This window comes from Solanum verrucosum, unplaced genomic scaffold (assembly GCF_900185275.1).
Source record: "Solanum verrucosum unplaced genomic scaffold, falcon-dt-bn FXZP01000016.1, whole genome shotgun sequence".
NCBI lineage: Eukaryota > Viridiplantae > Streptophyta > Magnoliopsida > Solanales > Solanaceae > Solanum > Solanum verrucosum.
Genome location: NW_026020243.1, coordinates 1034276 through 1057851, shown reverse-complemented (window position 1 = coordinate 1057851; position 23576 = coordinate 1034276). Strand labels below are relative to the sequence as shown.

General features: G+C 32.7%; 2 protein-coding genes across 2 annotated transcripts; one reads left to right on the top strand and one right to left on the bottom strand.

The window, feature by feature from the left end:
• The first annotated feature begins 3830 nt into the window (after window positions 1-3830).
• On the top strand, window positions 3831-10073 carry LOC125832900 (indole-3-acetaldehyde oxidase-like). Its single transcript, XM_049512082.1, has 9 exons — window positions 3831-5478; window positions 5916-6169; window positions 6287-6496; window positions 6744-6962; window positions 7036-7998; window positions 8269-8358; window positions 8681-8779; window positions 8919-9108; window positions 9541-10073. Exons 1-9 carry the CDS (start codon window positions 3837-3839, stop codon window positions 9771-9773), a joined length of 3900 nt encoding a protein of 1299 aa, XP_049368039.1. The 5' UTR covers window positions 3831-3836; the 3' UTR covers window positions 9774-10073.
• Window positions 10074-10897: 824 nt separating this feature from the next.
• Window positions 10898-11515, bottom strand: LOC125832950 (two-component response regulator ARR22-like). The gene is made up of 2 exons (XM_049512122.1): window positions 11270-11515; window positions 10898-11077 (listed from the first exon to the last, which is right to left on the bottom strand). The coding sequence occupies exons 1-2, from the start codon at window positions 11513-11515 to the stop codon at window positions 10898-10900; spliced, it is 426 nt and encodes a 141-aa protein (XP_049368079.1).
• Between the last annotated feature and the right edge of the window lie 12061 nt (window positions 11516-23576).

The following is a 23576-nucleotide window of genomic DNA, read 5'->3' as shown; positions in this document are numbered from 1 at the left end:
TTGGGATATTAAATTTACTATCTCATCATTTTTCTACTCATATATATATATATATATATATATATATATATATATATATATATTATACTAAAAGTGGAAGCTCCAATATGCAAAGTTGAATTACCATATTATCTTCACATTAAATTAAAATATTATTAAATATCTAATTATTTAAATACTAAGTAATAATTATATTATATTATACTAAATACTAAAAAGAAGAAGGTGTAAAGTCAAACGCTGAAAGACAAAAAAATTTCATAGAAAATTGTTAGAAATTATTCATAGAAAGTTGTTAGGAATTACTTTTTTTTTCTTTTTTTTTATAAAAACGCTTTATCAAATTCTTTTAAGAACGGTTACGTTTAAATGGATTAAATTTGTTAATTAGATAAAGCATTTTTATAAAAGAAAAAATTAGATAATTAAAGCGTTTATCCTTTATTCTTTCTCTATAATTAGTGTGGTTAAATGGATTATATTTTTTTATCCTTTCTCTATAATTAGTGTGATTAAATGTATTGAATTATTAGTAAAAACAATCAACCTTTCCTCTCTCCCATGTCTAAGATCATTAACTTCTGAAAATTAACTTAAACAACTCTTCACCTTTTCATCTTATCCTATAAATCATCATGGAAAAGTAATTTTTCTTTACCAATTGCCTCCTGTTGATGTGAATCATTAGGCAATTTTTAGGTACTTTTTTTTTTGTTTTGAAATATTAAAATTTGTTTTGATCCTAATTAGAATGATATTTTGTATCATAGTTTTATCTTTACCATTTTAGATGGCTTTTTTTTAACTGTTTATAAATATCTGAATTTTTGTGGAACAATTATTATACTCTTATTTTGTCATATTTTCCTCGTTCTTGTGTTTACTTCTCTTTTTCTATGTTATTTTAAATTTTAATGGCGAAATAATCTGATAGACCCTTGTACTTGTATGCGTTTGTATTTTGGACTTTTCAACTTAGAACTTTGTCAATTGAACCCTCTAACTCAATGAAACTTAACATTTTAAATCTCTCTGACCGTTGAGCGGGCTTATGTGGCAACTTGATTAATGAGTTGAAACAAATACATGATTTCACGCACAAAAGGACCGTAGACATAAAAATTTAGATTAAAAAGAAAAAGAAAATTAGAATAAAAAGAAGAAAAAAAAATTAAAAATAAATGTTTCACTTCCTTCTTCTTCCCCCAACCATCCACACTTCTTGTCCTCTTCAACCATCTCTTTCCAATTTCTTTCTCTTTTTTCGTTTTCGTTTTCTCTTCCCCCAAATTAACAATGAAATTGTGCGGAAAAAATTGAACATAATCAGCAAAGGAAAATTCCGAAATCTGGTGGGATAAACATAGTTATCGGAAGAAATATGTCTAATGAGTATCTCGAAGTCTTTTGCTGTCAAAATTGTTCTTGATTTGTTGTTTTTTTTCTTTTTTCTAGGGTAAAGTGACAAGATCCGATAGTTTTGAATGGTGAAAAGTAATTGTTTAATATCTTTATGAAATTAGATGAAGTGTATTGTGTGAAATTGTGTGTAAATATTAAAATATATTAAGGTATTTTAATGATTCTTTGGTATCAAAGGAGGAAAGGGTTTTAGAAATTGCTCAAGTAAACAATGAAGGGAGGAGTGAAAAAGAAGAAAAAATATTTTTTTTAAAAAAATTAAATGATAAATGACGTTTCATATTAAATCTGATGTGGATGATGACATGCCATTTTCATTGGGCGTTTGAAGTTCACACAAAGACAAAATGATTTAAAATGTTGAGTTTCATTGAGTTAAAAGATTCAGTTGACAAAGTGTTAAGTTAGAAGGTCCTGAATACAAACTCATATAAGTATAAGGGTCCATCAGACCATTTCATCATTTTTAATTGATAAACTAAATTTATTTTCAGGTTATTGTCACATTAACTGTATGAAAAAATAAAATAATATATATATATATATATATACACTAAAATTGGGAACAAAAAAAGTTAAAAGTTGAATTACAAAATTATCCTTTATAGGTTGAATAGTCATTTGAGTATTTAATTAAACACTAATCCTTTAATTATTGGTATTAAAAAGTAAATTTACCTATCTATTATTAATATTTCATTAAAATGAAACAATAGAAAATAGATACATTCTCACTCATTAGTTCATTCAATTCAATGTGGTGAAATTGCTTTCATATTCCACAATTATTCAACCTTTAGAGTTTCTTTTTAGTATTTTAGATTTGTAAAATTTTCGGTAATAACTATAAACTTTAAACTAATAGTATTTAGGAAGTCCAAGTGATGGCATATCTATGTGGTCAAGAAAATCATTTAACTTTTTCTTGCTCTTTTTGGATTTTCAATTATTTTAAAATTTATATGCTATGTACCATTCATAAGGAGTGAAGCACTTGGATCATTATTAAGGCTTTTAATTTTGATTGATTACGGAAGAAGGTATCATCAAGAACTCTACTCCTTATGTATTTTTTTTTACTCTATATATTGTTATAATTAAAGTCCTAAGAAGGATATGAATGTTGTATCTGTTCTTATCTGTTTAATTTTTGATATTCTTTACCGATTTATACTTCTTTAATTTAATCTTCTATGAAATTATGAATGTTATAAGTCTATTTTTATTAGTGCTGAAATTACTAATTTATGACTTTTATATTCGTTTTAAAATGTACATTTATAATATTTTCTTTCCTTTATCCTTTCCTTACTGATATGGTTTCTTTAAGTAGCTACATATTTGTGTACTTACTGATACGGGAGCGCAATGAGAGGTTATTAAGGATAAGTCATATAGATATATTCATATTATTAGAGGCTATAGTATCTTAATTAGTTTTCCATATTTCTTGCTTGATGGTCAATGTACTATTCAATTGTTATGAATTTATTTAATGAATAATATTCAAATTGGTAAAACTAATATTTTTAATTTCAACATTTTCTATATAATAATTCAACTTTATAATAATTGCATGGGACAAACGCAGGAACTAGTAGGAAGAAAAATTTAGTGTTTTTGACTCCGTTGAAATTTGAACCTGACATCTCATGATCTCAATCTTCCTAGTGCTAGTACATAAGGAATGTTAGAATCTTGGATTTCCTTAAATTTGTTTTCTTATGGCAAATGTTCATGGAATTTGATAAATTCTAGTGTACTTCTCTTAATCACCAGTCATCTGCAGAAAGCTTATGATAACTTATTATGAATTCCTTTGATGCTTTTTGGCATCTCTGTATTTCTGTGCTCTTTTAAGTCTTCTATGACCATTGAAAGGTGTGGTAGAACGGTAAAGATTCTTTCACCTCTAAACAAAAGACTCGGGTTTCAAGTGTTGGGAGTGGGACACTGTATGCTTAATTGTTGTAATGGACTAGTGATCTGTTTATATGGCCATGCGCAATCCTCTCCTCACGAGATATCTTCTTGGATTGAGTTAGGCCTAGGTGTCATATCTTTACATGGTATCAGTGTCAGGTCTATCCTCGTTTGAGCTCCCGGTTCACGCTTCAGTTGGGGTTGGGCATGAAAGGGGCGTAGAGTGGTTAAAGTCCCACATTCATTCCTTCATGAGTTAGCTTTTGAGGTTGAGTTAGGCCAGGTGTCATAATTGTACGCACTGCATGAATTATTGAAGTTTCATAGTGAACTAATTTATGTAATTCCTTATTTACTGACTTCATTTAGACTATGAAATACTGCTTCTTAAGTCTTTTAGAGGGGTATATCTCTTCATCGTCCGTCTAATCCGATAAGTATTTGGTAACAAATGCACAATTTTGGTTTCAGAAGGAACATAACTTATTTGTATGCTTACAGGTGGTTGTGGGGCTTGTGTTGTTCTGATCTCAAAGTATGATCCGAAGTTTAAAAAAGTGGAAGATTTTAGTGTGAGTTCATGCCTTACACTTCTTTGTAGTTTAAATGGTTGTTCAATTACTACAAGTGAAGGCCTTGGGAACACCAGAGATGGTTTTCACTCTATTCATGAAAGGTTTGCCGGTTTCCATGCTTCTCAATGCGGCTTTTGCACTCCTGGCCTGTGTATGTCACTTTTCTCAGCTCTCGTCAACGCCGATAAAGGAAACAAACCCAATCCTCCACCAGGATTCTCTAAGCTAACTTCATCTGAAGCTGAAAATGCCATAGCGGGAAACCTTTGTCGGTGCACTGGCTACCGGCCCATTGCTGATGCCTGCAAGACTTTTGCTGCTGATATTGATATAGAGGATTTGGGGTTCAATTCTTTTTGGAAAAAGGGCGACTCCAAGGAAATTAAAGTAAGTAAATTACCTCCCTATGATCCAACCAAGAATTTTAGTACATATCCTGAGTTCTTGAAAAGTGAATCCGCCACGAATTTGGACTCCTCAAAGTACCCTTGGTACAGTCCTGTTTCCATTAAGGAGCTATGGAGCTTGTTGAACTTCAATGTGACGCTAAATCGTGCTAGCTTTAAACTCGTCGTTGGTAATACTGGCACAGGTTATTATAAGGAAACTCAGCGATATGATCATTATGTTGATCTCAGACACATTCCTGAACTCTCAATCATCAAAAGAGATCAGACAGGCATTGAAGTTGGAGCAACTGTGACTATCTCTAAATTCATTTCAGTCTTGAAAGAGGAAAGTAATATCAATTTGGGTTCATATGGGAAGTTGGTATCCCAAAAATTGGCTGACCACATGGAGAAGATTGCTTCACCATTTGTTAGAAACTCTGCTAGTGTGGGAGGAAATTTGGTTATGGCACAGAAGAATGGTTTTCCTTCTGATATCGCTACATTACTTCTCGGGCTTTCTGCTACTGTTAGCTTGATGACCAGTCATGGACCTGAAAACCTCACATGGGAGGAGTTATTATCAAGACCACCACTAGAATCAAAGACTGTGCTTCTAAGTGTTTGCATCCCATTTAAGAAAGATCAAAGTTCTCACCAAACTCATTCTAGATTTTTGTTTGAAACCTATCGAGCTGCTCCACGACCTCACGGGAATGCATTGGCATATGTAAATGCTGCGTTCCAGGCTGACGTTGCTCACAGCAAGAACAGCGTCCTGATAAACAATATCCATTTGGCGTTTGGGGCTTATGGCACAAAACATGCAACAAGGGCTAAAAAGGTAGAAGAATTTCTAACGGGGAAACTGTTGAGTGTACATGTTTTGTATGAAGCACTTAAATTAGTCAAACTAGCGGTGGTACCGGAAGATGGCACTTTACACCCTGAGTACAGATCAAGCTTGGCCGTCAGTTATGTTTTTGAGTTTCTTTATCCCTTAACTGATGTTCATTCTTCTATTTCTGGTGGTTTACTTGATGGTTGCATTAGTCTGGGGAAAAAACAAACACTACTATCTTCTTCTAAGCAGGTTGTGGAGTTTAGTACGGAGTACTCTCCGGTAGGTGAACCGTTGAAGAAGATCCAAGCTGCCATGCAAGCTGCTGGTTTGTTATCCCCTTTTAATATTTTATTTCATCTTGTGCATGTAAAGTAGAAAATTTCATACCAATTTTTCCTGTCCGTGACTATGTTGTTCGGACACTTCAAAATGTAAGCTTCCAACAGGGGTGGACAACTTTTTTGGAGGGTCCAAGCCACATAGTTAAATTGAAAATGATATGTGATATTTAAAGTGAAAATATACAACTAAAGTAATAGCAAGTACAGGAGGGAAAGTCTATTCTAAGAGATGAGATCCAGGAAATAGTTTACTTTCTCTCAGCTTTGGATAAAACATTGTGTTACGATTCATTCCTCTTTTGTTGCCCTTGTTGTCATGTATTCCTCTTGCCATGTTTTTGTTTTATTTAACACAAAATAGCTTATCTGCACACCAGTTTAACTATAACTTTGTGTCTGCTGGTTATATAATATTTTTCAGGTGAAGCTGTTTATGTAGATGACATTCCTTCACCACCAAACTGCTTGCATGGAGCGTTTATCTACAGTACAAAACCATTAGTTGGTATCAAGGGAATCCAGCTTGAGCCTAATCATTTAACAGACACCACCATAATTACTTACAAAGATATCCCAACAGGAGGGGCAAATGTAGGAGCTGTTTCACCATTTGGCTCCGAGCCCTTATTTGCTGAAGATCTCTCCCGTTGTGCTGGTGACAGAATTGCATTTGTGGTGAGCACTTCAAGTTTCCTTCTGCTGAGATTGGTTTTTATGCAATGTTAATTTCTCATACACTAATAAACCATTGAAATTTCGAACTTTTTTCCCTGTGTTGTTGAAACACCATAGGTTGCTGACAGTCAGAGGTCTGCTGATGTGGCTGCAACAACAGCCCTCATTGAATACGACACTACAAATGTAGATTCGCCCATTTTAACTGTTGAGGAAGCTGTTGAGAAATCTAGTTTTATCCAAGTCCCTCTATCTGTTCAGCCTGCACAGATTGGCGATTTCTCAAAAGGAATGGCTGAAGCTGATCAAAAAATTCACTCTGCTGAGGTACTTTTGTTTTCTCTACTGTTCATATTTGGTTTTTGTTGCTCAGATTCTCCAAAATATTGCCGTACCCATAGTGGATCCTCCAAAATGCACTATTGGAGGATTCGGCACGCACCTGGTAGCATTTTTGAAGAGACTGAGAGCATAGCATTGTTACAATGGTTTCCTAAATTTGATTCCAGTATGGTGGTGTATGCTAAAGGTTCAAACATATTACTTATCGTTTCTTATAATAATCATTTTCCAGTTAAGATTCGGTTCCGAGTACCATTTTTATCTGGAGGCACAGACTGCCCTCGCAATTCCAGATGAAGACAACTGCATGGTTGTTTATACTTCAAGCCAGTGCCCTGAGAATGCACAGAGTATGATTGCCCGTTGTCTTGGTGTTCCTGCACACAATATCCGCGTAATTACAAGAAGGCTTGGAGGTGCCTTTGGGGGCAAGTTTGTCAAAGCAATGACTGTGAGTATACGAAAAAGAAATAGTAATAATAACAATCTCTGACACTGATGTTAAAGTTTATGAATAATTTTAGGTTTCCACTGCCTGTGCACTAGCAGCATACAAGTTAAGAAGACCTGTCAGGATATATGTCAACCGGAACAGTGACATGATAATGACAGGAGGACGACACCCGATGAAAGTAACATACAGTGTAGGATTCAAGTCGAGCGGAAAGATCACAGCATTACATCTTGATATATTGATAAATGCTGGGATCACAGTTGATATGAGCCCCATCATACCATCATATCTGATAAATACACTAAAAAAATATAATTGGGGTGCCTTATCTTTTGATATACAACTATGCAAGACAAATCTCACCAGCAAAACGATCATGCGGGGTCCTGGTGAGGTGCAAGGATCCTATATCGCCGAAGCTATAATAGAGCATGTCGCAAGTTTACTGTCGATTGAGGTGGATTCAGTCAGAAATGAGAATGCTCATACATTTGAAAGCCTTAAGTTATTCTATGGTAACATTGTAGCAGAAGGAGAATATACATTGCCTAGTATCCTGGATAAGTTGGCAGTGTCGTCGAGCTTTTTCCAACGAAGCAAGATGATAGAACAGTTCAACCAGAAAAACACATGGAAGAAAAGGGGTATTTCTCGAGTGCCAGCTGTGTACCATGCTTCGCAACGACCGACACCAGGAAAAGTCAGTATTCTGCAAGATGGATCAATTGTTGTGGAGGTTGGAGGGGTTGAAGTTGGCCAAGGGCTATGGACAAAGGTTAGACAGATGACTGCCTATGCTCTCGGTTCAATCGAAAGTAGTTGGGCTGAAGACCTTGTGGAGAAAGTACGAGTCATACAGGCAGACACCTTAAGTGTAGTGCAAGGTGGGCCAACGAATGGAAGCACTACATCGGAATCAAGCTGTGCAGCTGTTAAACTTTGCTGTAATATCTTGGTTGAAAGATTGACCCCTCTGAAGAAACAGTTGCAGGAAAAAAATGGTTCTGTTGATTGGCCAACGCTGATTCTCCAGGTTTGTTTTCAACATTTCAACACTGCAAGTCACACTTGTCACAGTCAGTCACTTTCGGTTTTCTGGATTGATTTTTGAAATCACTGTGAACTTGTATTCTTAAGATGTTCTCGTTGCAAGAGACGCCTTATCATCAATGATTACCTTGTTCTTATAAACATTTCGCCATATCCAAACAGAACTCGTGATGCCAAAGATGCTAAATTTGAATTAGTCAGAAGATAAAATACTCTGAAGTCATATTTGAAATCATTTTTTCTTCTTTTGCAGGCACAAAAACAATCAATAAACTTAGCAGCAAATTCTTATTATGTGCCAGAATTCTTGAATTATTTGACCTTCGGCGCTGCTGTCAGTGAGGTAAACTTGTTACTCCTGTCAGTATATCGGACTATCAGTACAGATTGGAATATCAGTACTGATCCGATCAAACTCTCTTATTGAGAATGCTCATATATTATGCCTTGAAGTGGACTCGAACCTCCACCCTCTTAAGCATGAGATTTTGAGTCTCGTGTGTATCATTTCACCACCAAGAAATCTTGAAAGTGAATCGTATGCAATGACTATCAATTTTCAATATATATGAGTACACAACCCATGGCAGGGAACTCCGGTTGTGGACCATTTTGCAGCCAATATATCTTCATATGGATAACTAACAATAGAACTCTCTTTGCAGGTGGAGATAGATGTTCTGACTGGAGAGACTACCATTTTGCAGTCGGATGTTATTTACGACTGCGGACAGAGCTTGAATCCAGCTGTTGATTTGGGACAGGTTCTTTCCTTCATCATAATTTTGTAACTAGAATTCGCTTAATACGATTAAGAGATGCATCATGCACTCGAACCGTTATTCAAACTTCAGAACTATCTGATTCTTGATCACAAGATTGTTTTTCTTTTCCTTGCTACAGATTGAAGGTTCTTTTGTACAAGGAATCGGATTTTTCATGAACGAAGAATATCTTGCAAATGAAGATGGGTTAATGGTCTCAAATAGCACTTGGACATACAAGATCCCAACTATTGACACCATACCCCAGAATTTCAATGTTCATCTCGTAAACAGTGGACATCACGAACAACGTGTTCTTTCGTCCAAAAGTATAACTCTTTTCTTCATTTCCTTTAGCTTTACCATGTGTCAAATGAGTTCTCCATGTTCTTTGCTTGTTCGTTCATAACTGAACGTCCTGAAAAGGTTTTAAACACATTCTGCATTTGGTTTAGTGGAGAGTATTGTCAACCTGTTTCAAGTGATCATGATTCAATCTCACCTTGGATCGACACGGTACATGCATGCATATTCATTCATCTAGAGTTCAATCTATGAGTTCACAGGAATGCAATAACTTTTGTCCAGATTTTGTATAGATATATTAAAAAATCCACTAAATATCTATAAGTACTTGTTAGTGAACTATGTTATTGTTGTATACTAACTTGAGCTCAATGCAGGAACCTATAAACTTCAAATTCTGAATCTGCTTCAGTTTATACAAACTGTTGAATCTTATTATAATCACTTTTTTGCAGCATCTGGTGAACCACCGCTGTTTCTGGCAGCTTCGGTCCATTGTGCAACAAGAGCAGCCATTAGAGCAGCACGTGAACAGCTCAAACGTTGGGACAAGCTCGACGAGTCTGTTTCAGAATTCTATCTAGATGTCCCTGCAATATTACCAGTTGTGAAGACACAGTGTGGCCTGGACTATGCAGAGAAGTTCTTAGAAACTTTGTTGGCTCGGCCACCAACGTGTTTCAAATGATACTAAACTATGTTGCTCGGACTCTCCAGAATGTTGTCTTACATGTGTTGATTCCTCTAAAAATACACAATTACTTTTTGAGGATCTGACATGCACCCGGAGACATTTTCAAAGAGTCGTGATCATGTCTACTACATCTTTAATATTCACCAAATTTCAAGTACATGACTAAAGAGCTATATATGGTCTTAGTCATATAATAAGGTGATTTATTTCTTCTAAAACAATGATATATGATCATTGTAAACATTTCATAACATTTGTGTTGCTATAATAATAAATGATCATTTTATTTTCTGACTTTTTTCTAAACTTTGATCGAAGTTTTTTTGTTGCCTATAAATTGAAAAAGAATTAAAAAATCAATTAATCGTTTTAACAATGGAAACACGGTTCGCACATTGATAAAAGTTGTGTTGTTTGGATACTTCAGAAAATATGAGTGTATGTTGGATCCAACGTGAATGGACAATATTTTTGAAGGATTCAAGTGATAATATTACTAGTGTAACCACGATGTAACCACGTGTATCTCGAGTTATGTCATATATATTTTTTAAAATAGAATTCATATTAATAAAACAAAAATTCGAGTAAACAATTACGCTTATATGAAGAATAAATTACTAGTACATATACCTTTCTTTGTCTTTGAAACAAACACTTAGAATACACATTATACTAGAAAAAAACTTTGATGTCCATTTAAATATATAGGAGCTTCATGAGAATTTTCATAAATGAAATTTGCAAAAATTTGCTATTGGAAAATTAAAATAGCTAATCGAATTAAATGAAATATACCCACATTTGTTGTTCCAACAAAAAACTTGAACACTGAATGAAAAATAAGATAATAAAAACGTTATCGCTCAAAATAAATTTTCTAATTATTTCAAATTAGTCCGACCTCAAGATATACGACTCCAAATAAAAAAACAACAAAAGAAGTATTAATCTAGTTCATAATAATAGGGATATATAGCATCATAATCATATGTCTACTAGTACATCTTTAATACTCACCAAATTTAAAAGTAATAGTTGTATAGGTCAAGTACATGACTAAAGAACTATATTATATAACTTATCTTATAATAAGATGATTTATTTCTTCTATAATATTAAACTTTGTTAGAAATTTTGTCAACAAGGCTCTGAAGTATCTCCTTTGTTAATGGCTTCTCATAGCATTCATCAAGCCCAGCTTCCATAAATTTTTTGCGATATTCCTCATTATCATCTGGAGTTGTTATTCCCACAATCATCGTAGTAATCTCCATCGATCGAAGCTTTTTTGTTGCCTAGTAATAAAAAAAACATTCAATAAAATAAAAACACATTTCACACATAAATAAACGTTATATTGTTCTTTCAGAAAATATGCACGTGTGTTACACATGTATATCAATTCATGTCATATCATTAAAAAAACATTCGAGTAAACAATTAGACATAAAATTAAGATTAAATTGTAATTAGTTATGAATAATTACCTCGATACCATCCATAATAGGCATAGTTGAGCTCATCAGGATTAAATCAAAACGCATTTGTGTTTTATCATGAATATTGAATGCCATTAATCCATTTCTTACTCCTAATGTCTCCACTCCAAACTTTTGAAGATATAATATATATGAATTTTGAGATATATCATCATTTGCCACAATAAGTACACTTAGTTTTTTCACCGCATTCAACTTTCTCTTACCCTTTGAAGATGAAGCACTTGAAGACATTTTCCTGAAAGAAAAAAATTAAATTAATTTAATTGTACTTATTTGCAATAAAAAACAGAATTATTGAGCATAGTTCTAATCATACCTTTCTTTGTCTTTTGAGAGAGAAAAAAAGTATTTGAAAGCACCTTATACTAGAAACATGTTTTGATGCTCATTTAAATAGGAGTCTCATGGTAAGTATTCATGAATGAAATTTGCAAAAATTTGCTATTGAAAGATTAATAATAGCAAAGTGAATTAAATGAAGTAATGCTCAAATTTGTTGTGGAAAGTTGGAAAGAGCAATTAAATAAGAGTTCTTTTTCCTCTTTCTAAAGAGGTATCTTCTTGAAGGAAAATATAAATTTTTTTGAATATATTGACTTTTGACATTTTTTATTTGTTGTAGACCTTATTTTATTGTAAATTAATTTTTTGACACGTGCGTTGTACGTGTAAATAAAATCATGTTGAAAATTTTCAAGATTTTTAAGTAAAAATTCCACATTAAAACTACAATTAATCAGTTAAAATTTAGTATAAATCTAGTACTGAAATCTCAAATCGAAGCTCGTAAAATGAAACCGATTTTAGTAAAGAACATTTTAGTTCTCCAGGTTTGTCGGATCTCAAAACTGAGACTAAACACCGATTAAGAATAAAAAAAAGTTTAATCCTTCAAAATGAACTTTCTGACGTGAAATCAAGTTAGTCAAACCTCAAGAGAAATATGAGCCTCATGAAAAGTTTCCATTAATAAAATTTCCCACAATCTGCTATTGGAAAATTAATAATAGCAAATCGAATCAAATGAAATATGCTCAAATTTGTTGTTGGAATGTTGAAAATGATAAACTAGATAAATTTGATGTTATTGTATTTAAGAGTTGATCTTTTTCCTCTTTCTAAAGAAGCATTGTTGAAGTAAAATATTTAAATTTCTTGAATATATTAAGTTTTGACATTTTTAATAATTGTAAGACCTTATTTTACAATTAATAATTTTTTGACACGTGTGTCGTATGTGCATATCAAGTCAAGTTTGAAATATTTTCAAGCCTTTTAAAATTTTGATTTTAGACCCCCTCCCCATGGACGTAGTCAAAATAAGTCAAGTTTGAAATATTTTCAAGCCTTTTTAAAATACTGCCATCAAAACTCAAATCCACAAAAAAATTACTCACTATAAAAATTTTAGTACGCTTCTTAACTCTCTCCTCAAATGAATATTCATAGTCTTCAACAATACCTTTATATGTAAACTTGTTGTATATGAATTTAACACAACTCAAAGCTCTTACCAGGTGCATGATATATTAACCATGATTTCAAATTAGTCAGACCTCAAAATAAATATGACACTCCGAATGAGAAACCAACAAAAACAAGTATTCTAGCTCATAATAATAGGGATATATATCATCATAATCATAAATGTATATGTTCTACAAGTACATCTTTAACACTCACCAAATTTGAAAGTAATATTTGTATATATAAGTCAAGTACATAACTAAAGAAGTACTATATTATATAACTTTAGTCTTGTAATAAGGTGATTTATTTCTTCTATAATAAGAATTGTAATATAAATTTATCCTTTGATTTTCTTCTAAACTTTGTTAGAAATTTTCTCAACAAGGCTCTGAAGTATCTCTTTTGTTAATGGCTTCGCATAGTATTCATCAAGCCCAACTTCAATAAATTGTTTGTGATATTCTTCATTGTCATCTGGAGTTGTTATTCTCACAATCATCGTAGTAATCCCCATCGATTGAAGCTTTTTTGTTGCCTAGTAATCGAAAAAAATGTTCAATAAAATAAAAACATATTTCACACATAGATAAACGTTATATGATTTGAATTTTCAGAAAATATGCACGTTTGTTACACGTGTATATCAAATCATGTCATATCATTAAAACAAACATTCGAGTAAACAATTACACATAAAATTAAGATTAAATTATAATTAGTTAGGAATTAATTACCTCGACACCTTCTATAATAGACATAATTGAGTTCATTAGAATTAGATCAAAACACATTTGTGTTTTATCATGAATATTGAATGTCATTGAAATAGGAGTCTCATGGTAAGTTTTCATAAATGAAGTAATGCTCAAATTTGTTGTGGAAACTTGGAAAGAGCAATTGGCTAAGAGTGTTTTTATCTCTTTCTAAAGAGGTATATTCTTGAAGGAAATATTTAAATTTCTCAAATATATTGACTTTTGACATTTTTTAATTATTGTAGACCTTATTTATTGTAAATTAGTTTTTTGTCACGTGTGGTGTACGTGTATATCGAATCATGTTGAAAAATTTCAAGACTTTTTATCTAGTTTTGGTTTTAAGTAAAAATTCCATATTAAAATTACAATCAATCAATTAAAGTTAAGTATAAATCTAGTACTGAAATCTCAAATCGGAGCTCATAAAAAAAAAACCTGTTTTAGTAAAGAACATTTTAGTTCTCCAGGTTAGTCGGATCTCAAAACAGAGACTTTACACCGATTAAAAATTAAAAAAAGTTTAATCCTTCAAAATGAATTTTCTGACGTGAAATCAAGTTAGTCCAACCTCAAGACAAATATGAGCCTCATGAAAAGTTTTCATAAATAAAATTTTCCAAAATTTGCTATTGGAAAATTAATAATAGCAAATCGAATTAAATGAAATATGCTCAAATTTGTTGTTGGAAAGTTGTAAAGATAAACTAGATAAATTTAAGGGAAAATGCATAAGTACCCCCCCAGCCTATACCCGAAATCCCAGAGACACACCTAACTTTTACTAAGGTCCTATTACCCCCCCCCCCCGAACTTAATTTATCTATAATATTCTACCCCTTTCGGCCTACGTGGCACTATCCTTGAAAAATTTGTCAACATGCGCTGGGCCCACAAGATAGTGCCACGTAGGCCAAAAAGGGGTAGAATATTACATATAAAATAAGTTCGGGAGGGTAATAGGACCTTAGTAAAGGTTAGGTGTGTCTCTGGGATTTCGGGCATAGGCTGGGGGGGTACTTATGCATTTTCCCTAAATTTAATGTTATTGTATATAAGAGTTGATCTTTTTCCTCTTTCTAAAGAAGCATTGTTGAAGCAAAATATTTAAATTTCTTGAATATATTAAGTTTTGACATTTCTAATAATTGTAAGACCTTATTTTACGATTAATTAGTTTTTGATACGTGTGTTGCATGTGTATACTAAGTCAAGTTTGAAATATTTTCAAGCCTTTTTAAAATTTTGATTTTATCCCCTCCCCCCCACCCCTCCCTCCTCCCTCCCCATGGATGTACTCAAAATAAGTCAATGTTGATGACCTAATCGAAGTAACTATTAAACTCTTTTTTACAAAAAAAAATTTAGGCTTAGAGAGTCTTTTATTTCCAAATCAAATTTCTACATAGGGTTGCCTAAAAAGGACCCAACCTATTAAAAGTAATAAAACAAAGCAAAACTATAAGAAAAGTTTAAAAAAAAATAAAAATATCTAGAAGTGTGAACAACAACACTTTTCAAAAACAGTTATTAGAGGGAAGATTAAGAGACGTCGGTGGCGGTGGCAACGACGTCATCTTCAGCTAATCTGACTCCTCTACAAAGTTCTGCTACCTCGCATAGACAAAGAATATCACAGCAAGCATGTCGTTAAGCTCTATGAGGTGACACTATTTCAAATTCATCTTTCAAATAAAGTATTTATATCCTAACTAAACCTTCAATTCCACTTTTGAAATACTAGCTTCTAGTTTTGTGAGCTAATTTTCTTGCCCAGATTATTGTTTGCATGCGGCAAAGATCAATCTTTTTAAGCCAAAAATCTTGTTGTCTGGATGATGCAAAGGAAACCTGAAATAAAATCAATTTTCTTTTATAAATCTGAATTCGATGAATTGAAATTCAAAAGATTTTATACTACGATCAAAATCCAAATCTACAAAAAGATTACTCATACTAATTTTCTTAGTACCCTTCTTAACTTTCTCGTCTAATGGATATTCATAATATTCAACAGCACTTTTTAATGTAAACTTGTTGTATATGAATTTAACACAACTATAGATAAAATATGCTATTTTAACCCCCACAAATTCTAATTTTATACCATATATAACAAGTCAAAGCTCGTATTAGGTGCATGATATATTAATCACTATTTTAAATTAATCAGACCTCAAGATAGATATGACACTCTGAATGAGAAACTGTAATGACCCTCCTGGTCATTTCTGTGTTTTGCTTTCTGTGTGTCGTTTAGAGAGTTTCTGTAGCGACCCCAAGTCATTTATGACTTGCTGGGACTGACAGTTCGGTCACCTGGTCGTTCGATTGGTTATGGTGCGAGTTTTTGTGTTTTGGAGCTTATGAACCTTGAACGATCATTTTCGATCAAAAGTTCAAGAAGATTATATCGGAATCCAATTTTGATGATTCCATCAGTTTCAAAAGGGTCAATTTAGGCTAGCAGCATGGTCGGCATGACTCCCGAGGTTTTCAGTGTGAGTCGGTGTGATTAGGCGTTTTAACTTTAAGTTTAAGCCTAAGTTTGACTTTGGTCAACATTCTGAGTAAACGCGCTTGGATGAGAATCCCATCAACGTGGTTAGCTCCAGAATGTCAAGTTTAGTCTAGATTGACCTTTCTTTTGTATCTCGAGATTTTTGATATTTTTCGGAGCTCTTTTGTGGTTTTTGACTTAAATTGGCAGTTGGGTGTGGGACTCACTTTTTGTCAAGATCACCTCGTATGGAAATTTTGACTGTGTCACTGAGTCCAGAATATCAAATTTGGTATGGTTGCATATCTCGTTTGCGTGCACAGGGTTCCGAACGAGTTCGGAGCACCCCGTCGGAGTTTTTAAGTTTTGGGAAAAATTGCAAAAAATCTGCTATAAATGCAGAAATAACAGCAACATTTTTCCAAACTTCAAACCCTCATAACTCTCTCATCTTTCATCCGAATTAGGCGACTCAAAATGCAGGAGCTTCATATTGTTGGTGGCTTCGCTGTAGAGTATTCGGAAGTTATCGGGTGCACGTAATTCGAGGTAAATTTCGCGATAACTTGACTGTTGTACCCTTTTTCCAGCCTTTGTTTTTGGCATTCTTGTTTTGGTCATATCTCACTCATTTTAGCTCGGTTTTGGGTGATTCGAAGTCGCACGTGTTGGGAATTGTTGTGGCTTTGTCATAGAATGTTCAAGGAGTGCTGGGCACTTTTTGATTCTCGTTAATTTCGAGTTTAGACTGCTGCAATGTTTCCTTTTAAGTGATTAAAGTGTGGTTTTCTTGCTTGTTGGGTTTTGCTGCGTTTTGAGCCCCGTATTGTGTTCCATTTTGGAACACAAGTTTGGGGTGCTGTTTTGGGTCTCTTGACGGAGTCAAATTGGAACAGTTCGGTGCGGGTCCCACGATTCCCATTTGACTCCAAAATTGACCCGTCTCCGTTTGTTGTGATTTTGGTGTCTAAACGACCGTAATAACATTGTGACTCTATTTTTGATAGTGGGGCAGCGTTTTGAGGCCGTTCGGATAGGGAAAGCTCCGGAGAAGTGATTTTGAAGCGCGTGTGATCGGCCTACAGTAGGCTACGGTTTCCCTCTCTTAGTTTGAGCTCGAGAATGTAAATGCATGTTGATTAGTTGGGATTTGGGTTGGGTAGTTATTGAATCACGTATAGGTGTTTAAAAATTTACGTTTTCGACCTATTTCGAGAATTATTGGGTAACTATGAGCATGTTTTGTGTTATTAATTGAGCCTCCTCGCTATGTGGAGTGCTTGCATGCTTAATTACTATTTATTTGAAGCTTATTGGGCCTTAGTTTAGGTTTGACTAGGCTTTGCGTTAGAAATACATGATTCGGATCCAATAGGCCTTAGTTTTACCCCGATGTCGCTCGGCCGGCTTAGATCCATGTAGACTGGAGTAGCAGACTTGAGTCTGATAGTTTGGGCCTTAGTTAGGCGATACGCTTGCTTCGATGATAGTCATCTTTGTTTCCCCGATGTTACAGCTTCACGAGTTAAGTCGGCGATGTTAGTTCTGCTTCGCGACTTGAATTTGATTTTCGATTCGATTCCAAGGACTTACATTGATTGGCTAAGTATGGAAGGAGTTCCACAGACATTTATGAGAGTGGATCGATTAGGACTTTTTCAGCAGTTACATTAGCACCTTTATAGAGTAGCCGATTTAAGGTCCGGCCTCTATTGCCCAGTTACTTATATAGAGCATCCGGTTTAAGGTCCGGCCTCTATCGCCCAGATACTTATATAAAGAATCCGGTTTAAGGTCCGGCCTCTATTGCCCAGATACTTATATAGAGCATCCGGTTAGAGTTCCGACCTCATATACTTGATATTTGTGATTGGTTACTTGGGTACTTCTGGTGAGTATCCGGTTCGAAGTCCAGCCTCCATACTGTCAGATTCTACCAGTTAGGGTTGAGGTTCTGGTTCGATGTTCTCCGTTCTTGGGATCTTATATGCAATTCTCTTTAGTTATAGTTATTATGTGTACTCGTCGGACTTATGGGGGTCTGTTCGGGTTTTTATTTAACTTGCGCACGAGTGTACCTTCTGGGCTTATGGGGTCCAGTTAGGTGTAGTTAGCATATAGATTGCTTTAGCTAGTTCTTTCTACACTCGTGTGCATTTCATTATTAGTTAGATTTTCGTTCTTGACTTCGATTTGTGTTATTCCTTCTTTTCATATTGCCTTTACTTTTCGAGTTCAGTCGGCCTATGATTCCTACTGGGTACCTATTGTTTTGGTACTCATGCTACGCTCAGCATCTGTTTCGTGATGCAGGTCCGAGCACCAGTGGCCAGCGTTGATCCAGTTTGGAGTAGTCTGATCCGGAGACGGGGGTGAGCACACGGCATTTTGTACTATTTCAGTCTCCATCTGTGTATATAGACTTGTCTTTTACCTTTCGAGACAGTCCATTCTATGTGGTCCACTTTTGGGACTTGTACTCGTTTTGTTAGTAGCTCTGTACTAGTGACTTCCAGGTTCTGGGAGGGATCTTTACTTGTATATATGTTTTAGTTTGCTTCCGCCTATTTATGTTGTTATCTTAAATTTTGCCTACTCTTGTTTAGTTTCTGCCCTCAGACCCATTACTTGTTCCGGGTTACGGGTTGGCTTACCTACTGGTGGATTATAGTAGGTGCCATCATGATTCGAGGAATCGGGTCGTGACAGAAACCAACAAAAAGAAGTATTCTAGTTCATAATAATAGGTCAAGTACATAACTAAAGAAGTATTATATTATATAAATTTAGTTTTGTAATAAGGTGATTTATTTCTTCTATAATAAGAACTATAATATATCTTTATCCTTTTATTTTCTTCTAAATTTTGTTAGAAATTTTCTCAACAAGACTTTGAAGTATCTTTTTTGTTAATGGCTTCTCATAGCATTCATCAAGCCCAGCTTCCTTAATTTTTTGTGATATTCTTCATTATCATCTGGAGTTATTATTTACACAATCATCATAGTAATCCCCATCGATCAAAGCTTTTTTGTTGCCTAGTAATCGAAAAAAAATGTTCAATAGAATAAAAATACAATTCACACATAGATAAACGTTATGTTATTTGAATTTTTCAGAAAATATGCACATGTATTACACGTGTATATCAAAACATGGCATATCATAAAAACAAACATTTGAGTAAACAATTACACATAAAATTAAGATTAAATTGTAATTAGTTAGGAATTAATTACCTCGATACCATCCATAATAGGCATATTTGAGCTCATTAGGATTAAATCAAAACACATTTGTGTTTTATCATGAATATTGAATGTCATAAATCCATTTCTTACTCCCAATGTCTCGACTCCAAAATTTTGAAGACATAATATATATGAATTTTGAGATATATCATCATTAGCCACAATAAGTACACTTAGCTTTTTCACCTCATTAAACTTTCCCTTACCCTTTGAAGAAGAAGCATTACTTGAAGACATTTTTCTGAACAAAAAATAATAAAAGTTTAATTATACTTTATAAATTTCAATAAAAAAAAACATAACTATTGAGCATAGTTCTAATTATACATTTCTTTGTCTTTTGAGGAAAAAAATACTTGAAAACACATTATACTAGAAAAATATTTTGATGCTCATTTAAATAGGAGTCTCGTGATAAGTTTTAATAAATGAAATTTGCCAAAATTTGCTATTGAAAGATTAATAATACAAATTAAATTAAATGAAGTAATGCTCAAATTTGTTGTGGAAAGTAGGAAAGAGCAATTGGATAAGAGTGTTTTTTCCTCTTTCTAAAGAGGTATAATATATTCTTGAAGGAAAATATAAAAGTTTCTTGAATTGACTTTTGACATTTTTTTAACTATTGTAGACCTTATTTTATTGTAAATCAGTTTTTTGACACGTGCGTTGTACGTATATATCGGATCATGTTGAAATTTTTTAAAACATTTAAGTAAAAATTCCGTATTAAAACTACAATCAACCAATTAAAATTTAGTATAAATTTAGTACTGAAATCTCAAAATGGAGCTCGTAAAATGAAACTTATTTTAGTAAATGAAGTAATGCTCAAATTTATTGTGAAAACTTGGATTGCTCGTGTGTCCAGGGGACAAATCCTGTTTGAAATGGATGGTGTGAGTTTGTCAAATGCTCGACAAGCTGCTACATTAGCGGCGCATAAACTATGTTCATCAACCAAATTTGTTCAGTGGGAAAGAGAAATTGGCTAGGAGTGTTTTTACCTCTTTCTAAAGAGGTATATTCTTGAAAGAAAATATTTAAATTTCTTGAATATATTGACTTTTGACATTTTTTAATTATTGTAGACCTTATTTTATTGTAAATTAGTTTTTCTCACGTGCGTTGTACGTGTATATTGAATCATGTTGAAAAATTTCAAGACTTTTTTTTTAATTTTAATTTTAAGTAAAAATTTCATATTAAAACTACAATCAACCAGTCAAAGGTAAGTATAAATCTAGTGTTGAAATGTCAAATCGGGGCTCGGAAAATGAAAAATGTTTTAGTAAAGAACATTTTAGTTCCCCAGATTAGTTGGATCTCAAAACTGAGACTTAACACAGATTAAAAATAAAAAAAGTTTAATTCTTCATAATGAATTTTCGCACGTGACATCAAGTTTAGTCAAACCTCAAGATAAATATGGGCCTCTTGAAAAGTTTTTATAAATAAAATTTCCCAAAATTTGCTATTGAAAAATTAATAATAGCAAATCGAATTAAATGAAATATGCTCAAATTTGTTGTTGGAAAGTAGAGAAGATAAACTAGATAAATTTATTGTTATTGTATTTAAGAGTTGATATTTTTCCTCTTTCTAAAGAAGCATTGTTAAAGCAAAATATTTAAATTTCTTGAATATATTAAGTTTTGACATTTCTAATAATTGTAAGATCCTATTTTACGATTAATTAGTTTTTTATACGTATTTTGCCTGTGTATATTAAGTCATGTTTGAAATATTTTCAAGCCTATTTAAAATTTTGATTGTATCCCCCCCCCTCCCTCCTCCCTCCCCACTCCCCATGGACATACTCAAAATAAGTCAATGTCGACGTCCTAACTGAAGTAACTATTAAACCTTTTTTTTTTTACAAAAGAAAAAATTTTGAGGCTTAGAGCGTCTTTTATTTTCAAATCAAATTTCTACATAGGTTGGCCTAAAAAAGACCCAACCTTTTAAAAGAAATAAAACAAAGAAAAACTAAAAGAAAAGTTTTAAAAAATAAAATATCTAGAAGTGTGAACAACAACACTTTTCTAAAACATTTATAAGAGGGAAGATTAAGAGACGTCGGTGGCGGCAGCAACGATGTCATCTTCAGCTAATCTGACTCCAACTGCAAAGTCTTGCTACCTCGCATAAACAAAGAATCTCACATCAAGCATGTCGTTAAGCTCTATGAGGTGACATTATTTCAAATTCATCTTCCAAATAAAGTATTTATATCCTAACTAAACCTTCAATTCCACTCTCTTGAAATACTTTCTTCTAGTTTTGTAAGCTAATTTTCTTGCCCAGATTATTGTTTGCATGCGGCAAAGATCAATCATTTTCAGCCAAAAATCTTGTTGTTTGGATGATGCAAAGAAAACCTGAATACAATCATTTTTTCTTTTATAAATTTGAATTCGATGGATTGAAATTCAAAAGATTTTATACTACGATTAAAATCCAAATCTACAAGATGATTACTCATACTAACTTTCTTAGTAACCTTCTTAACTTTCTACTCTAATGGATATTCATAATATTCAACAGTACTTTTCTATGTAAACTTGTTGTATATGAATTTAACACAACTATAGATAAAATATGTTATTTTAACCCCCACAAATTTTAATTGTATACCATATATAACAACTCAAAGCTCTTATTAGGTGCATGATATATTAATCACTATTTCAAATTAGTCAAATCTCAAGATAGATATGGCACTCTTAATGAGAAACCAACAAAAAGAAGTATTCTAGTTCATAATAATAGGGATATATATCATCATAATCATATATTTATATGTTCTATTAGTACATCTTTAACACTCACCAAATTTGAAAGTAATATTTGTATAGGTCAAGTACATAACTAAAGAAGTATTATATTATATAACTTTAGTTTTGTAATAAGGTGATTTATTTCTTCTATAATAAGAATTATACTATATCTTTATCCTTTTATTTTCTTCTAAATTTTGTTAGAAATTTTCTCAATAAGACTCTGAAGTATCTCCTTTGTTAATGGCTTCCATAAATTTTTTGAGATATTTTTCATTGTCATCTGGAGTTGTTATTCCACAATCATCGTAGTAATCCCCATCGATCGAAGCTTTTTCATTGCCTAGTAATCGGAAAAAAAAAACGTTCAATAAAATAAAAATACAATTCACACATGGATAAATGTTATGTTATTTGAATTTTTCAGAAATTATGCACGTGTGTTACACGTGTAAATCAAGTCATGTCATATCATAAAAACAAACATTTGAGTAAGCAATTACACATAAAATTATGATTAAATTGTAATTAGTTAGGAATTAATTACCTCGATACCATCCATAATAGGCATATTTGAGCTCATTAGGATTAAATCAAAACGCATTTGTGTTTTATCATGACTACTGAATGCCAAAAATCCATTTCTTATTTCCAATGTCTCCACTATTAACTTTTTAAGAAATAATATATATGAATTTTGAGATATATCATTACTAGCCACAATAAGTACACTTGGCTTTTTAACCTCATTAAACTTTCTCTGACCTTCTGAAGAAGAAGCGTCACTAGAAGACATTTTCTGAAGAAAAAATAATAATAATTTAAATATACTTTATAATTTGCAATTAAAAAAAAACATAATTATTGAGCATAGTTTTAATTATATCATTCTTTGTCTTTTGAGGAAAAAAATACTTGAAAACACATTATACTAGAAAAATGTTTTGATGCTCATTTAATTAAGAGTCTCGTGGTAAGTTTTCATAAATGAAATTTGTTAAAATTTGCTATTGAAAGATTAATAATACAAATTAAATCAAAAGAAGTAATGCTCAAATTTGTTGTGGAAAGTTGGAAAGAGCAATTGGATAAGAGTGTTTTTTCCTCTTTCTAAAGAGGTATAATATATTCTTGAAGGAAAATATAAAAGTTTCTTGAATATATTGACTTTTGACATTTTTTAAATTATTGTAGACCTTATTTTATTATAAATTAGTTGTTTGACACATGCGTTGTATATGTATATCGAATCATGTTGAAAATTTTCAAGACTTTTAAGTAAAAATTACATGTTAAAAGTATTTGGATTTTTAGAAAATATGCACGTGTGTTACACGTGTATATCGATTCATGTCATATCATTAAAACAAACATTTGAGTAAACAATTACAAATAAAACTAAGATTAAATTGTGATTAGTTAGAAATTACTTACCTAGATACCATTCATAATAGGCATAATTATTGAGCATATATAGTTCTAATTATATCTTTCTATGCCTTTTGAGGAAAAAAAATACTTGAAAGCACAATATAC